Here is a 17,120-nt window from a genome sequence, read left to right on the forward strand (position 1 = left end):
CTCCCTCTCCCACTTGCTTTTCAATCTCATCTGAAAGTGGAGAGGGCGATTTCACTCTATTTTGCCACCTGCCGCCATGGCAGGTGGCCGCTGGCAGGTGGGGCTTCAACCACAGACAGGGCGTCTTTTTCGCTAGCGAGGCATGCAGTGTTATCGTACCGTAACTTTTTCTTCGCCCCCGTTTTTATCCCATTTAGCCCTTTTTTCCACATGGTGTTTCCTGCAAGGAAGCTTGTTTATTGTGCTGTCGAAAACAACACAGTGGACAACAATACTTGTTGCAGTGTACGCGGCCACAATAATACGAAGCACGTTTCAGCGATAAAACTCTTCTCAAGTCGTACCTTGCGAACATTTGGTGGCAAGTAATGCGTACGCTCGCAAATGCCTCTGGACCACCCGCGCGTGAAACTTCCTAGCCCATCTACGTAACGAGCGAGAAGAGTTGGACCGCCGAAGCGTGCTCTGTATTATGTTGGCCGCGAATGTACACTGCTTCATGTTGCCAACGTGTTCTAGGTTTTTTTTATTGTTCTTCGCCTTAACACGTTATCACGTGCGAGTTCTGAAACTTAAAAATTTCTTTCAAAATTGCAGATTTAGTGCACAAACCCGTTTTAAACGTTTCCTGATTCAAGAAACTCGCCACGATTCGGATCTTGCAGCAAGTTAAACAGCATTCGTATTCAAAAATGTTTCCGACGTTGTGAATGTCCTACATCAATCTTACGGTTTTGCAGTCACTTCAAAGGGAAATAATATTCTTTCGTGACAACTGTGAAAGCGCGCGTTAGAGCGGTACAGTTGACGACGACAAGAAAAAGGAATTTGTGAGATGCGGCATAAATAGGTAATATCTCACCATATAAAATTAGACAAACAATGGCAGCCTATATGCGCAGTTAGGCCAGATGCGAATATGCGCGCTAGCAAGGTATGTTTAGCAATTTTTGCCGCATTAAACGTTGGTACGACAAAGTGGTTGCCGTGATGCGTCGTCTTGCTTTATAAAGCAGGCGGCTCACCTTTTACAAAGACGACGCATCACGGCAACCACTTTGTCGTACCAACGTTTAATGCGGCAAAAATTGCTAAACATACCTTGCTAGCGCGCATATTCGCATCTGGCCTAACTGCGCATATAGCCACCTGCTTTATAAAGCAGGCGGCTCGCCTGTCACCTAGATCACGTGACCTTTCAACGTCATCACAATCTGCCAAGTGTATGTATATATTATATACACCTGGGCAGGTTTCCACCTGCCAGAAGTAGGTTTCAGACAAACACACAACGGCTAAATGCGGGGAATGGCCACTATAACTGCTGGGGCACTAAAACTGGAAGCTCGTTTTAATTTTTTGGTGCGGAATGTTTTTCCTTGTCATTTTAGTCGTATTGTTGTTCCGATAGTTGTTCCCGTCGCGCGAAAAAGGATCGCAATGGGCGAGCGCTAAACTATAGATCATGCGCTTGTTCGTCTAATCATGAAAAAAGAAACGAAAAACATAAGATGACAAGACGATAAGAAGCGCCCTCATTACATTTCATTGCTCCTTATACCGAGTTATTCCTCCACTCGCAAACTCGAACTCTCCTAGGACAGGACCCAGTCGAAGCGAAGAAACGGCACCATTTCTAGACACCAGGCATTGAGGTTACCACACTGGCTCGCCCTTATCAAGCAACACAAACTGTTCGAGAACTCTCGATCTAGATTTTCGAAAAGGGTTATCGAGAAAGTAAAGTTACGCTTAAGTCCATTCAGGTGTAGGAATTTCCAAGCGTTGTGGCCCGCACAATTGTTACAAGATCATGAATACCACCTCCGTACAGCTAACGTCCAGCACGCACATGTGCGGCCGAGCTCAGAACGTGTTTCAGACTTACCTTATATTCGTCGTCTTCTCTGAGCCTGTCACAACCTCCGCCTTCACTGTATCATGTAATGGGGGTCTTCTTTCACTCCTTTGTGCCCGGGTGGTTCGCTCACAACGTTGGAGTGGCAGGCTAGTCATTAAGCGTCATTCATCTCACTTTAATGACTGCTTCTCGGTTGTGGTGAGGGATTTGGCAGTAAAATAAAGGCGCTGTTATCACAAAGTAAAAATGGTGCTGCGGAAAGACAGAAGGAGCTAAGTTAATGGCCACTTCTTAAATAGGGCAATAAACTTTGAGAAGTGTCATGGCCATGTGCAGCCAGGGCGGGAGCACTTTCCTCTTAATTCGCAGCGTTTTCCGGCACCTTTCGAGAGGTGACGTAGCGGGTATGCTAACCCGCTATGTGTACTAAAGATATCATTAAAGAACGATGCGCAGTGCAAAATGAGGGCTGTTTATAATAACATATTGGTAATTACATACGCCAAGCAACGTCCGCTTTGTTAAACTGAGCACTCGGAACACAGATGCAGTAGCTTTCTTAGCTACTGCAATTACTCACTGATAACGCATTTTCTTCAGCTTCTCGCATTTTATAAATTTAGGTGACAAAATTAAGGAAGCCCTGCAACTTGAATATTGAACGTTAACGTAAGTCATGACTCGCTTTCAGCCTAACACAGCCGCAGCAGAAAGTTTCGTATGACGGCCCAAAACATTAAAATGTTTTCTCAACTTTGGCTTTTCGACCGCTATCTTGTCATGAAAAAAAAGTTCATCTGAACAATTATTTCACCTAAGCAACTGCAAAAACGATTTCCAACTATGCGTTACTCTAAAACTTAATGAGAACATACAGTAATGGAATTTGTACGGGAGCCTTGTGCAAGCCTTACGGTGAGTATACATACGACGAATGCTACACCCTGCACGTCAAATTGTGACGCAATTAGGGATACGTCGAGTTAGAAAAGAAAATGTGTACCGCGGAAGAGTAAAACAGGCGAACAAACACTCCTTGACAATGTCGATTTGTCATTTATAGCTTTAGTACTGCTAATGAACTGATTCAGTTTCTCAGCTAACTTCCGTACTATGGAAAAGAGGCGCAGTTATGTCCGAAGCGCGTATACGGCTTTGCGTTGCTAACGACCGTGATCAACAACAGCGCACCTGCACAGTTGATGCGATAGCTTGTCACATTTAATTGTTCGGGCGGCTTCTTGTATTCATTTTAATCATTTCCAGGTAATCAAATGTCGTTTGCGCGCCGTAATTAAATAAGCCGATGCGCAAGTGTGATATCCATCGGCGATGAGTCACGCCCAAACATTCAAACACAACATGCGAGAAAAACTCATTCAAGCCCGTCGCTATTTTTTCTCTCTTGGCAATTAAATGGACCTTTTTCCTCCCCTGTGTGAACCAGATATCCGAAGACGTCTCACGTGATCGGCGCCATCGTGGCCGTGGCGTTCTGCGTCTTCACATGCATCCAAATCCACACGTGGGACCTCTTCTATGCGTTCACTGGAGGAACAAATGATATGAGGTAAGCACTAACATCTGCCTAAGTTGTGTTTTGACGAGCGCAAAGATTTTAGGTATTCGCTTAATTAACCCGGCCTTGTTCGTGAATGCTAAAAAAAAACAGCTGATAGGCTACAGTGAAACTGAGCCGCAGTCATCAGGCATACTGCAAAACAACTGCAAGGCGCACAGTTATGAATACCAGCTCACATTGTTCTTCTGGGCCTTGAGTTGATTACCGATTTCTATGCAGTACGCTAGCTGCATCGGCGTCGTTCTTTTGAACAGTGTGATTATGTGTAGGTAAATTAGCACGGTGATTACGTCCATTTGGGTATGGCCCGATAAATAATCAACCGACAATCGCCTTGCTCTCCCGTCAAAGCGCAGTAGTATTTCAGAGGCGCTTCACAAAGAAAAAAAAATTTACACGCGAGAAAGCAAATTTCTGTTTGGGAAACTTACAAATCACTGCCGACTTACAACCCGCCGACCCTCTTGCGTTGCTCGTGAACATTTCCGTCACATTAGAGATCGGATTGAAGACACGTGTCCACTAAGTGCCGATTATCTTCCGATTATCTGAAGATTTAAAAACCCCGCTAATATTTCAGTCTAATGTTCATGAGTGCAATAGCAAAAGATACTTCTATATCGGGGGACCATGACACAACGTGTTCATTCGACTTCGTCTAAACTGAAGCATTGTGCCTAATACGTGAGAAACATCTTTAACACGTGTAAAATAACCGCTAGCTACTCCCCAGAATAACTAGATCTGCTCAATAATATGTGTGGTGACGCTACGCTGTTGGCTTGTTATTTAAAATGCCGCTCTCTTACTTGGCTCATGTTCGCCATATCATAGGAGTGTGCATTTTACCGAATTGTTATGACCTGTGAAACTGAAGTATACGGTGTCATAGTTTTTCAGAGACTTTTGAGTTTTCAAGTTTGTATGCAAGGCTTACGCCCAGGTAGCGCTCCTTGCTGTGTTCCGCTCTAAACGAGAGCCGTTTTCCATTTCTTAGGAGAATTGAGAAGACACTTTTTTACGTCTACGTTCGACCGTTTACCCACGTGGCCACTTACGTCGTTGGAGTTCTCTGCGGCTACGTGGCGAGTCAACATAAAAACAAGCACATTCACTTGGTACGTAACCGGTTCAGCTGCTCTCGATTCCACGCAGCACTGCTGTGAAAATAAGTCGTCGCGGCATCGTCGAAAACAAGACAAATGCTGTCGATCTCCTTACTCATGACCCGCAATCTTAAAGCATCCGGGTGCTCATGCCGCCTACTCACAAACTTATTAAAACAGTAAGTTCAGTTGAACACATTATGCATGCGAAATTCTGGAAGCAGGCTTCTCCACAGAGTATAACACCAGCAATAAAAGACGGAGCCCGTGGTTGACATCAACGCAAGAAGCATGTTTTTGCTTGCGCATTTCTAGATGCTAGAACTGTAAAGTAACAGTTGACACGTATCGTACTGTGTTAAAGGCTGCGTTCTGTTATACTGCTGGCAACGCTTTAAACGTATGGGGAAGCCTGCCTGCAGAATTCGAAAAAAATACATATTAAAAAAAAGAAAGACAACTTCGTTTTTTGCGTATAAGCTCGTGCGACGTGCTCGTGCGGCTTGATACGTAATTATGAACCACCAGTTCGCCCAAGCGTGCAGCCTGCCAATTCTACTGGAAGATAGGCTAGCGTGTGCGCTAACTAACAGTACGTGCTCCTGGTTGTCAGGCCGGTCCCAAGACGGCGAAAGATCCAAGTTTTTCGAAGCGCTGTATCGTCTCAAACGCAGTCGACAAAACCGTTCCAAGTTCCAATGCTACTATAGCTGTTCAATTCGTTGTGCGCTCAAGTTTCCCAGGTCGCTTTTCGCTGCGTTTTTACAGCGCTGGTGGCTGGTCACAGCGCTGGCGGTCACAGTGGTGGCTATTTAGTGCTGCGTGTAGCATGGTGAAAGGCTGCAAGCATCTGTAATCAACTTATCGCCACCGCTGAAGCTGCGCGCTGCACCACAAGATGGCGCGCGTGGCGTCACATGAATACCTCGGATAGAGCCGGTCCGCCGAATGGACGACAGTAGTCCGTCCCTCCTCGGAGCGACCAAGAGAAAACCTGCCATCTGCAGGCGGGATTCGAACCACCACCGGCACAAACAGCAGCTTTGTTTTCCGATGCCTTCGGCAATTCGTGCATGCACACATGCTCTCACCGTCCAACATACGAGAAAGCTGCTTCGGTGAAAGGGAAAGAGTGAAAACCTATCATTTGTAAAGCCTTAAGCTCATTCTTGGCAAATTATTGAGTGCGCGTTAGATAAGTGGCACGGGTTTAACGTAGTTCGACGGAGTAGACGTGCGAAAGCGGGAGTTCATTCTTCAATTGGAGGGGACACTTTAACTCCGCCTTAAGGGTATAACCCAACAGCATTAGTGGTTAGTGCCCACGTGAGCAGAATTGGTCATTCCCTACTTACCATTCATAGATGGCACCACTACAACCGCAGTGGCACAGCGGTTAAGCGATGCGCCACTGCACTGGCAGGTGGCTGTTTCTATCACAGCCACCGGTAGGGATTGTGCGGCCCATGTCGCCCTCCCCGAGCAGCCCCTCGCGACTAATCATTAATTTAACTGCCACCTGCCTAGCGAGCTATGTAAGGAAGATGATAGGCGTAACGTTAAGAGACCGGAAGCCGGCAGAGTGAGTGAAGGAACAAACGCGGCTTAATGATTTCCTAGTCGAAATCAAGAGGAATAAATGGGCTTGGGCAGGACATGCGATGCGAAAGCAAGATAATCGATGATCCCTAAGAGTAACGGACTGAATTCCAAGGGAAGGCAAACGTAGCAGAGGGCGGCAGAAGGTTAGGTGGGCGGTTGAGATTAAGAAACTTGTGGGGGTAGGGTGGTTGCAGCTGGCACAGGACCGGCTTAATTGGAGAGATATAAGAGTGGCCTTTGCCCTGCAGTGGGCGAAGTCAGACTGATTATGATGATTATGATGATGATGATGATTATGATGATGATGATGATGATTATGATGATGATGATGCCACCTGCCTCCCATTGGCTACAGCTTGCGCGACGCTCCTCTGAACTAATCCGAGCTTGCCCGAAACTCGGATTCACAGCACGGGACAAGAGAAGAGTCTTGCTCGAGGTTGGCACATCTGGAGCAGTGCTTTCGCACTAGTAATAATGCACGAACGCTGCGTGCGCAGGAATTATTCGTTTTTAAACATGAGTTCTCCAGTCACTGGATGCACGGCAGTAGTGGAAACCGAAACTTAGTCTAGCCTCCTACCCCTGGCCGTGCGCGAAAGTGTGAGTGGTGACAATACCCAGCCGTGCGTGAAGCCCAGCGCGAACGTTGTATATAATTCGTGTCCAAACCGAGCACCACGGCGTCAGCTTGTCCCTCTGAATTATTCGTGTCAAGGCTAACTACCGCACTTTTTTTTTTCCTTTCAACCTCTACTTTTCGGCGTTTAGGCGCACAGTGTGCGACAGCTTCTGCCGTTTCTGTTGATCGAGCGTAATACAGGAAACTTTACTATTTCTCCTTTTACACGAAAGATAAAACCAAAGTTGACCACGCTCGGATTTTAAACAACCGCATTGAAGAACCATCGAAATGAACCTATAGATATCGAGGCGGCGGCATGGCTTTTATCAAGTACCGTGATTGCAATGCACTTGCATGTTTGTTTATTTTTTCTCAAAAATGTCCCCGTTCTTGTTCCGCCGCGTAACCAGATGTTGCAGGCCCTCTTGTGGTGTCTGTCGCTGTTTCTGGTCTGCCTGGTGATGTTCATCACCGTGCCCTGGAACCAGGGCCAGCTGCCCGACGACGTGACTAACTCCATCTACGGCGGCTTCCACCGAGTCGCCTGGGCTCTCGGCTTCTTCTGGCCCACGTACGCCTGCGCCACCGGAAGAGGGGGTAAGCGACGTGAACAGCTGTGCACTCGACCGGTGGAAAGACGAAAACACATGCGCGCAATGTGGCTTTCGGATAGTGTCCAGTGCAATTAAAGGTTATCTCCTCACTGCCTAGAGCGCCACAAGTACAAGGAGCCGATCATGGGTCATGCACACTGGGAACTTTCGAAGAACACTGCGCTTGACAGCAATACACCTCTCCGATTTCGATCATGCCAGCAATAGGGCACGGTGACAAAAAAAATTAAAAAGAAAGTCGAGTCACTAGGAGCCGCGTACCGGAGCTGCTGGAGAATCCGGGTAGAAAACTGGCGATAATAACGTGACTGTACTCAGAATGCTAAACACGCGTAAACAACTATCTAATGATGTTCTAGTAATAAGTAACTTGTCGATGACTTTGCGCACCACCACTGCGCTCCTTAGATTTTTTCCATAGCCTACTCGTGATTAAGCAACCTTATGCGCCTCGCGGTTTCCGGGTTTCATCTACAACCTTTGTCCGTAAAGTTTCGAGGCTGATTTATTTTCTTCTCTGGAAATGATTCCCCAAAACAAATGTTGGTGCGTATATGTAGCGCCATCTTTTCGGCCTAACCTGAGCTATTTATGTTAATTGCTGTGGCAGCCGCTACACGGCACTACATGTAGAAAAAAAAAAACGTCACTAGTCATCTGCGCATTCTACTGTGAGTGAATGTGGAGAGATGGACGTTCACCTCGAACAGCGTGTAAGCATAAAATTCTGTGTGAAGCTTGGAAAGACAGCCACACAGACGTATGTGCTGCTTCGTGACGCTTACGTCGATGAGACATTATCGCGGCCGCGGGTTTTCGATTGGCACAAGGCGTTCGTTTCGGGGAGAACGTCGGTGGAAGACGACACAAAGCAGGGGCGCCCTTCAACCTCACAGAATGAAAACAACGGGGCTCGGATCAAGGAAATCGAACAGCAAGACCGCACCATTACAGTTCGCATGCTATCAGATGCTCTCGACATTAGTAAGACAACATGCCGCCAAATTTTGCCTGAGAACTTGGGGAAGCGAAAGCTAATGCCAGACATGTGCCGCACTCCCTGACCAGGACACGCGGGCATCAGTGACGGCTGATTGGCTCCCCGAAGAAGAGAAGGATGCTGCATTCGTCGACAGCATCATTGCTGAAGACGAAACATGGTGTTTTCAATGAGATCCTCAAAAAAAAAAAAGAGGAAGAGCGCCGAATGGCGGTGCACAAGCGATCCGGCGTCGAGAAAGGTGCGGCGACAGAAGACCAAAACAAAGATGATGCTGATAGTTTTTTCGATGCCGGAGGTGGCATACACCACGAATTCGTCCCACAAGGGCAGACGGTGAATTGGGAGTTTTATGTCCGCGTGCTCCAACACATCCGTGATGCACTGCGAAGCCGTTGCCCTGACTCATGGGCATCTGGACAATGGAGACTTCTCCACGATAACGCAAGGCCGCACATTGCTCTCAGCGTGACAAAATTTCTCGCCAAGTGCAGCAAGTACAGTGTACTTCCCCATCCGCATACTCGCCTGACCTCTCCCCATACGATTTTTTTCCTGTTTGCTCGTGTGAAGAGAGGCCTAAAAGGTCGCTGGATGGGGAGCTTGGAAGCCATTCAAGACGCCACGAAAAAGAAGCTGACAGCCCTGCCAAAAGAAACATTTTCCAACTGTTTCCTAGGCCTCCAGAAGTGTTGGAAGCTGTGTATAGACTGCAAGGGAGACTATTTCTAAGGGGTGCTGCACAAATTATTTCTATGTTAAACGCATTTTTTTTTATGAACTCAGTCTCGGAACTTTACGGACAAATGTTGTACGTTTATGAAAAGAGACATCGTATGATGCGCTGTGCGGGGCAACCGCTATCGTTAAATATTCACTGTCGAGGGAAGCACGGTCGGTTAGCAAAACACTTTATACTGGTGGAACACTCCGTCAATATCTTCAATCGTCTAATAAAGACGCTGTCTTTCGTCACCTGTGCGGACGCACAGGCTTCCTTCAAGCATCTTTTCGCTACTTTCTTAACGGTGCTTCGACACGGCTGTATCGTTCTCTCGCGAAACGTAGGCAGTTCTTCAGATGATACGGCGATTTCATGATTTCATGCAAGGCCGATATAGCCATTGCCGGCAGGACTGCGCATGATACTTGAAAAAGTATCTCCGATACTGATGCCCGATACCCTCAAAAATTGTATTTCCAATATCGATTCAAGATCCCGAACTAAATTTTTTTCTGATACAGACACTCGATACTGAATCGTCGATACTTCGACACACCACTAAAAGCATCACTATTAATAAAGCTTGTAATAATTGATAAATTAAGAAATTCCTCTATCGTTACTGGAACTTGTAGTGTATTTGATACAGCACACTGTGTTTGAAAGGGCTTAAATGAATCCGGCCGCACGAATTTCTGCAATTTCTTTATAGTCCACTGTTCACGCAGCTTGTTTCGTTAAAATTTTAGTAGTGGAATGAAGCCATGGCAACGTTGAGACAATCACTTCCATAAGCAGCCCCGCAAAACCTTTTTAAACTAATGTTCTTCATGCGAACCGATATATGAGCACTTGAGTAATGCAAATAAACTTGAGACTGTTTCTGATGCTCTTCGTTTACTACTCCAATATTTACCGTTTGCCTCTGTCTTTGCCTTGTGCTAAAAAGTGCAAGATTCATGCCCTTGGGACAGCCGAACAGTTATCTCCCTAGCACTATGTATAACAGACGTTTGAAGTACGTTCTTTGTTAAAGGCTAGAAGGAAAACAATAATGAATAAAAGGGCTAAAAGTTCATATTGGGCAAAGCATATCTTGCTGATATGTTGTTTCGACGTGTTTTTACCTAACGTCAATAAGTAACGGCATTTCCTCAAACCGTCGGTCTGAAAGAGCCTCGCGATGCCGCCGTGCTTAATTTAAGCGAAGCAAATGAAAAAAGCCCCTGTATATAGGTGCACACGAGCACGTTGCCGTCTAGTATTTTATGAAGGTGGCTTATAACGCTACAGCGTTAAGGATCCCGTTCAGAGGAGAAAGCACCGTTATTGGCGTTGGCGTGTCGATTAAATCGGGACTGGTTGAGAGGGTCGTGACGTCACATCCACATGACCTCGCGCGGGTAATTAAAACACCCCACAGTGATCACACAGAACAACAATGATGACATCACTAAAGAATTTCTCATCGGTCTACAGGGTCATGAAGTCATTTCGCCACCATTACGCAGTCACTCTGAGCCGGGACTCGAACCACTGTCCTTTGATTCGTTAGCCAGGTGCGCTGCCCCTCGACCCCTGAAGAATTTTTTTCGTTCTTCAAAGGCGTGGGAATAAAATGCAATACAAGTCAGGCGGTTATTTACAAAACTGCAGCACTCATAGTCGTTAGTGAACATTCCAACTTGTTCAGTTGTGTTAGATTTCGAAACAGCAATACAATTTCATCACCGCAGTCACAGTCCTTCATCAGATCGTGGACTTTTCAACGTTAGTTCGACTTGATTAAAAGGAGGCCTTGTGAAAAATAAAAATCTAGAAATTACAAAATAAACAAACGAATAAAATAAAGAACAGTGTCCGTGTCTGCGAAGTGATGTCCAAAGAGGACCCCAGGCCGCTGAAGGGACCCAGTGACGCTTACACGTCATACCCTTAAGGCGCAGCTTAAGTGTACCCCCAATTTTTGTCAACGAATAAGAGTGAAGCATAATCACGTCGACTCGAGGATCCTCGAGGTATGGTTAAGAAACTCAAGTTTCACTTGCTCCTCTTGAGAACTACAGCTCGTTGTAGCATCACTCCTCCAAATGAAAGGGATGCGTCAGCTGATGCATTTAACGCTGCCGGCGCTGGTGACCTCATTGACCCGTACCCTTTATCGTACTCGGAAAGTAAACAACCAATGTTCTGTAAGCTCCTGAGCATGAAGGAAAAGTCTTCAATTTCCACCGCAACTCGAAAATGCCGAGAAGGTGTGCTGTTTCTGTCATAGCGGTGAGCCTGTCTCCTTCTCCCTTCTGCCACTGAGTGTGCAGAAGCGCAACATATTCAGTAGTGAACAAAAAAGATATGATATTTTCACTTTTTTCGCATAAATTCAAATTATCACGGATATAGGAAATCTATTTGCTGTTTCTGAATATATTGTGCTGTAATAATGCTCTCTCTTCTTGCGTATGGAGTTTTGGGGGGCGTAACTGTTTACATTCAGTCCGTTTTTGTTTTTTATTCTTTCATGGGCTCGTCTCACTGCGTTCATTTTCCATCTGTTCTAAATTATTATTAACTTGATGTCACTCAGGTGACATATTCAGCGGTTGCATGTATTACAGCATATTTTTATAAGCGGTGGGCGGAGTGTGACGTTAACATGACACCATCAGGACCCCTCGAATAGCTGTTATCTGCGGCAACAACTATGTGACGAAACACCAACAGATTTCACTGGATTTCAGAGTAGCGCAATCCACGCCTTCACAAGTTTTGAAGATATATAGGTTCAGAGGAGGTTTGGTTTCTCGGTCTTCGCAGGAGACACGCCGGAGCGATCCACCAAGTTGTCGAGGAAAACATTGTTCGCGCGAGCCTAAAAAAAAACTCTAGACTGGCAGTTATCGACATTTCAGAAGATTTTACCCTGTTATCATGCCCTACAGTAACTCCGTCGACTGTGAGACGTCGCGTGCAATGTGCTGAACTAAACTTCAGGAGCCCCGCTCAAACGCCGCACATCTGTGAAAAAAAAAATGGGTTTCCAGGATGTTTTAGGTAAAAAAACACCCGGTGTGGATAGGTGACGAATGAAAAGCAGTGATTTAGTTAGATGAATCGAAGTTATTGTCGTGCACGAAGGATGGGATTCCGGTTGCATACGTCGCCTCAAACATAATTTATATATACCTCGTTATCAGCTTACCACGTTAACACACAGAGATGGGAACGTAATGGCACGGGGCTGTTTCTCGACTCATGGAGTTTGTCTCCTTGAGTGTGTTCAAGGTACCATGAGCGAAGAGGTTGTTTAGGGCATTCTTGAAAAGGTTATGCTTCCATATGCACGCAAGAATCTGGGACGTCAACCTGTTTTTCAATAGAATTACAACCTGAAGCACTTTTCTACGCTTGTGAAAGGTTGGATGAAGAAGACAGTGGACCTTATGGAGTGGACAAGGCATCCTACCGAGGTTATTTCAATTGAATATATTTTAATAAGCGTCGTGCGTCGTCTGAGTGAGAAATATAGCCAGCAGTGCCTAGCATAAAGTCGAAAAGCTGCTGTAAGAGTGGGGACCCTGGGCTAGACGTTCACTTACAGCTTCCTGGACTCCATGCTTCGGCGAGATAAAGCAGTGATCGCCGGAAAAGACTTGCGTGTGAAGCATTGATGCATTAGATTATTGTAAAAAGGCATTCTTGAAATTGTTGCCTCATTTTGTAATAATGAAAAAACTTATACTCGCCGATGCCTTCACGCAGCGCAGAAAGCAGTTGTTCAATAAATTTGCCGTGGGAACAAACTGGCGCTTAATATGATGATAAACGTTGGTTACTATTGTGTAAAAAGTCTGATTTTGTCAGCCCATGAACCTCGTGCGCAAATTTTAGTGCACTAGAGAAAATTAAATTCGAAAAATTGAAATATCGTATCTTTTTGTTCACCACTGTATGTCATCTGTCTGCCAAACAACGAACGTAGGAAGAAAGACGACTGGCAGGGCTAACGGCATTGACATCGTCTCTTCCTAATCCTTTCCTTTTTTCAGTGCGCTACCGGCTGAGTGAGCACCGCCGGGCCAAAGTCTGACTCGCAGCGGCCTAAAAATCTGCAGCACACTTTTTTTTAGTACCGAGTATCATTAAAATACACGATACACTAAAAATGTAATTTCGATGCCGATACTCCGATACATACATTTTTGGCAAGTGAAACCTAATACCGATACGCAAAATGTATCGAAAGATAGTATCCAAGATGCATGCATCTTAGGTACTGTCCATGCCTGCCTGATTTCCGAACGCTTTTTACCTCTCCCTGTTTGCTTGCTAGTTCATTACAATGCTTATCTTTGCTCTCTTCCTCTCTTCCCCATGCAGGCTGGTTGAACAAGATGTTTTCGTGGAAATTCTTCCTGCCGTTGTCCAGGCTAACGTTCTGCATCTACCTCGTCCACGTGCTCATCTACATTGTGCGCATGATTCGTCTGAGGACATACATCAACACGGATGAGCTTTTCCAGGTACGAAACGAAAGGAAATGCACCTCAACAAAGCGATGACAAATGACACATTTTTTTGTTAACTACGTGCATCACAACATTTGTTTGTTTTTTTAATCCCACACTGAAACTTGCATAAACTACGCATTAACATAAACTCCGCCCACCCTCTCTCTTTTACAGCTCAACACCGCACTAGGCGTCTTTGCTCTGAGCATCGTGTTCGGCTACGCGCTTCACATACTCATCGAAGCCCCCGTATTTCAACTAGAGAAGATCATATTCGAGCGCAAAGCGGAGCAACCTCTGCCATCGGCCGGAATGAACGGCGTCGCGAACGGCGTCGACCACGCGAACTCCAAGGATGAACTCAAGAGCAGCATTCTATAGACGCCTTCATGGTCAACGCGTCAAGACAACGCGACACCAGAAAACAATCACTTCTTCTCGCCAAAGCGTCAGCCCTGTGCGACTACGCAGCCGAAAATTTAATCGTGATCCAGTTTGAACGACTGCACTAAATCATCTGGCTGACAGCCGGAAGCGCTGACTGTTGGACGAGTTGGTGTTGCTTGCTGGGATACGTGACAGTGCATTTAGACATATGACAGAGATACGCAGGGACACTACAGCTGCGGTATTCTCACTTGGCCTTGAAGTGTGGCGCCCCTACAGTCGTCTGGAGGACGGGTCAGAACGCAGCGGCTGTGGTGTCTTCGCTTGCCTCCAGGGACTCCGGAACAATTTTTTTTGTGGAAGGAAGGGGGGGACAAGACTTCGAGTTTGTCTTGTTACTAGTTTATTCGTTGTTTTTAAATGCTTCTTCAATTTTTTTTTTGCTTTTTTGTATTCTTCTTAGCCTGCACTGCTTAGGTGCCTTAGTTTAATGCATATAAAACTTAAAATATACAGCTTTACAAAGATGTACCATCAGTGTCAAATGAAAGGCGAACAGGATAACTGAAACGTGAACGCAAGAGCACAAAAATATTACGTTCTGCAGACGGAATACAGGCTGGGTTCATTGAAACTTGCACGCCAAGGTCTTCGCATCATCCCAATGAAAATTAGGTGGAGTAGTACTCATTCTCCTTCAGATGAAATCTTCTTGATTTGTGGTTACCACTTTCACTGTCTTGTTCACATTTGATTTGGCGCTGACTGTCCATACACGCCAGAAGCGATCGATTTCAATTAAGAAAGCTTCCGCATAGACTGTTTCAATTCTGCTAATCATGCCCGTAAACACGGGTAAGTTAGTCAACGAATTCTGTTGGGACGTAATTGGTTTACGCTACTCAACGGAGCTTTAAGACTGGCTCCAGAGCCAACTAGGTCAGCCACACCGTGCTTTACAAAAATAACGTCTTAGAATTAGAGTTTTCCAGAAATGTGATCGGTGCGCAAACAGTTGGAGACTTAGTGATGGAGGGTGCTGCCTCTCTAAATATTGGGGGGGGGGGGGGGAGCAACCGCCCCCGCCCTTCCCTCTGTTCCGGAGTCCTTGCTTGTCTCTTACTTTGTCTACTTGCGTTGTCATATAACACGTAGTGATGGAATACAAGATAAAGCGACCATGGCGGCAGAAATAACGCGTTGCTGTCACTGTAAATAAGAGTCCATAATTTTCCTTTCAGGCAAACACAGTGAGAACGTTCTCAAACATCGTTATTGTGCTGCCTGCCCTGATGGGTATTAACTGCACATGCGTCCTGCGGTATACGGCAGTCGCACGTGTCGTCATAGCCTAGAAAAGCCGGCAACTGCAGCAGTAAGGCGACTGCACTGCGTTAAACCGTGCACATAAATGTAACGACGTGCTGAGTGAGCTGGATTCACTATTCTATTTCTCAGCCGCTGTTTGAACCAGCGGGATGACGGTACCAATGTATAGATATATCTAAGCACTTTTTTATCCTCGGGAATACTGTATCGCATGCCATTTCCTTTTTTTCTTCATACCTCTCAACTCCGAATGTGATAATAAAGTGAGTTGTGTGCTGTGATGCGTGCTTCTTCGCAATCATATCTTTCCCCAGCCAATCAGAGGCCGGATTTTGCAATAGCTCTTTCCTGATCTATTCCTTTGCTGCTTTATCCTCGGTAGTTGCCGCCTCTGACGTCAAATCAGATAGCTGGCAAGCAAAGCAAGTCACCGGTTCTGGTACGAATGGGGGGGGGGGGGGGGTAGCCAATTTAAAAAAAAAAGCAATGTAGTGGATTTGGAGAAGAATCGCTAGAAAATACCGCCCCGGGGCTTCTCAGAAGAAAAGGTGATGTTTTTTTTTTTTTGTCTACCGCGCTTCCGTCCGCAGAAACCAATTATGGTGACGTCCAAATTCTGAAGTAGCAGGCTTTCCTTCGACTAACGACTAGATCTTCGACTAACGATTAGATCTACGACTAACAATTAGACTAACGACTAGACTAACGATTAGAACTACCGATTAGACGAACGACCTTCGACTAACGATTAGATCAGTCCATAAGCCCAGAAATCTCGGATAATTCGAAATGCGGTGCGCCGAATTCATTCTGCACCTGGCTGATACTTCGTCGATTTCTTGGTGAAACAATGTGGCGGAAAAGTAGCTGTGTGATGGATGTCGAATATAGCACGAAGGAGGCACTGTGCGGCGCGAAAATATATGAGCCGTTTATACCTGAAGCGATATATGACTGCAAAATACCGATAGGTTTATCGACGTGCGCAAGCAATTTCTTCAGTCATTCATTACTGAGGAAATTTTTTTCTATCATGAAGAAACGGTAAAACATTTCTCGTAATAACCAGATATATCAAGTGATTTGGAAAGCACGCTACTTAGGAAATACTACCAGTGGCCGTCTGCTCTGAGCCTGGGCGTCGTCGCGGACGGCTGATGCTAGCGCTGACCGGTAGCCGCCATCGTTGTGGGTGTACTGCATTTTTAGATGATATAGGGGGCCAAATAGTCGAGGGTTGAATCGAAGAGGACAATAACAAGTGTTCTTAATTTTGTATAGCTCAAATTATGTTGTAGTCAATCTTATTGGGCGAATGCCCGCAGGAGCCTCGTTTCGACGCGCGCCGTGCCCTGTGGTCCCCGTTATCGGCAGGCAGTTGCATTTCAATAGAGGTAACACGAAAAAAAAAAAACGCCCATGTACTTCGATTTTGGAGCAAGGTGAAAAAATCCCCGGTGGTCTAAATTAATCCGGAGCCGTGCGCGAGGACTCGCCTCGAAACTTGCAGTGTTGCTTCAGCGCGTGGACATTTATTGTTTAATCAATCAATCGATTGATATAAAAGCAAAACATAACGGTCATTCTCTTTACTATACAGTCGGCTGGAAGTATGTTGGTCAAAAATATAGCTCTTGGTGATTGATTTCTTTCCCCGCAAGCCCTGGCCCGTGAACGTTCACGGTAGACTATACGTAACCTCTTCCATGGATAAAAAAAAAATGGATATCAAAGCAAGCGGACCTTCACCTGAAATTAACGATTCCAGACAATGCACAGAAA

The 17,120-nt window shown here is 45.7% G+C and overlaps 1 protein-coding gene across 1 annotated transcript in view; it reads left to right on the plus strand.

Annotated features, from left to right (window-relative positions):
• Positions 1 to 15,634, plus strand: part of LOC144115051 (nose resistant to fluoxetine protein 6-like) — a 77,576-nt gene extending 61,942 nt beyond the window's left edge. Inside the window, exons 11-15 of the mRNA XM_077649181.1 lie at positions 3,309 to 3,431; positions 4,441 to 4,561; positions 7,187 to 7,373; positions 13,492 to 13,634; positions 13,797 to 15,634. Of these exons, the coding sequence (XP_077505307.1) occupies positions 3,309 to 3,431; positions 4,441 to 4,561; positions 7,187 to 7,373; positions 13,492 to 13,634; positions 13,797 to 14,003 (781 nt within the window). The 3' untranslated portion in view covers positions 14,004 to 15,634. The remainder of the gene's footprint in view (positions 1 to 3,308; positions 3,432 to 4,440; positions 4,562 to 7,186; positions 7,374 to 13,491; positions 13,635 to 13,796) is intronic.
• Positions 15,635 to 17,120: the final 1,486 nt, after the last annotated feature.

This window comes from Amblyomma americanum, chromosome 1, assembly GCF_052857255.1.
Source record: "Amblyomma americanum isolate KBUSLIRL-KWMA chromosome 1, ASM5285725v1, whole genome shotgun sequence".
NCBI classification, from domain to species: Eukaryota; Metazoa; Arthropoda; class Arachnida; order Ixodida; family Ixodidae; genus Amblyomma; species Amblyomma americanum.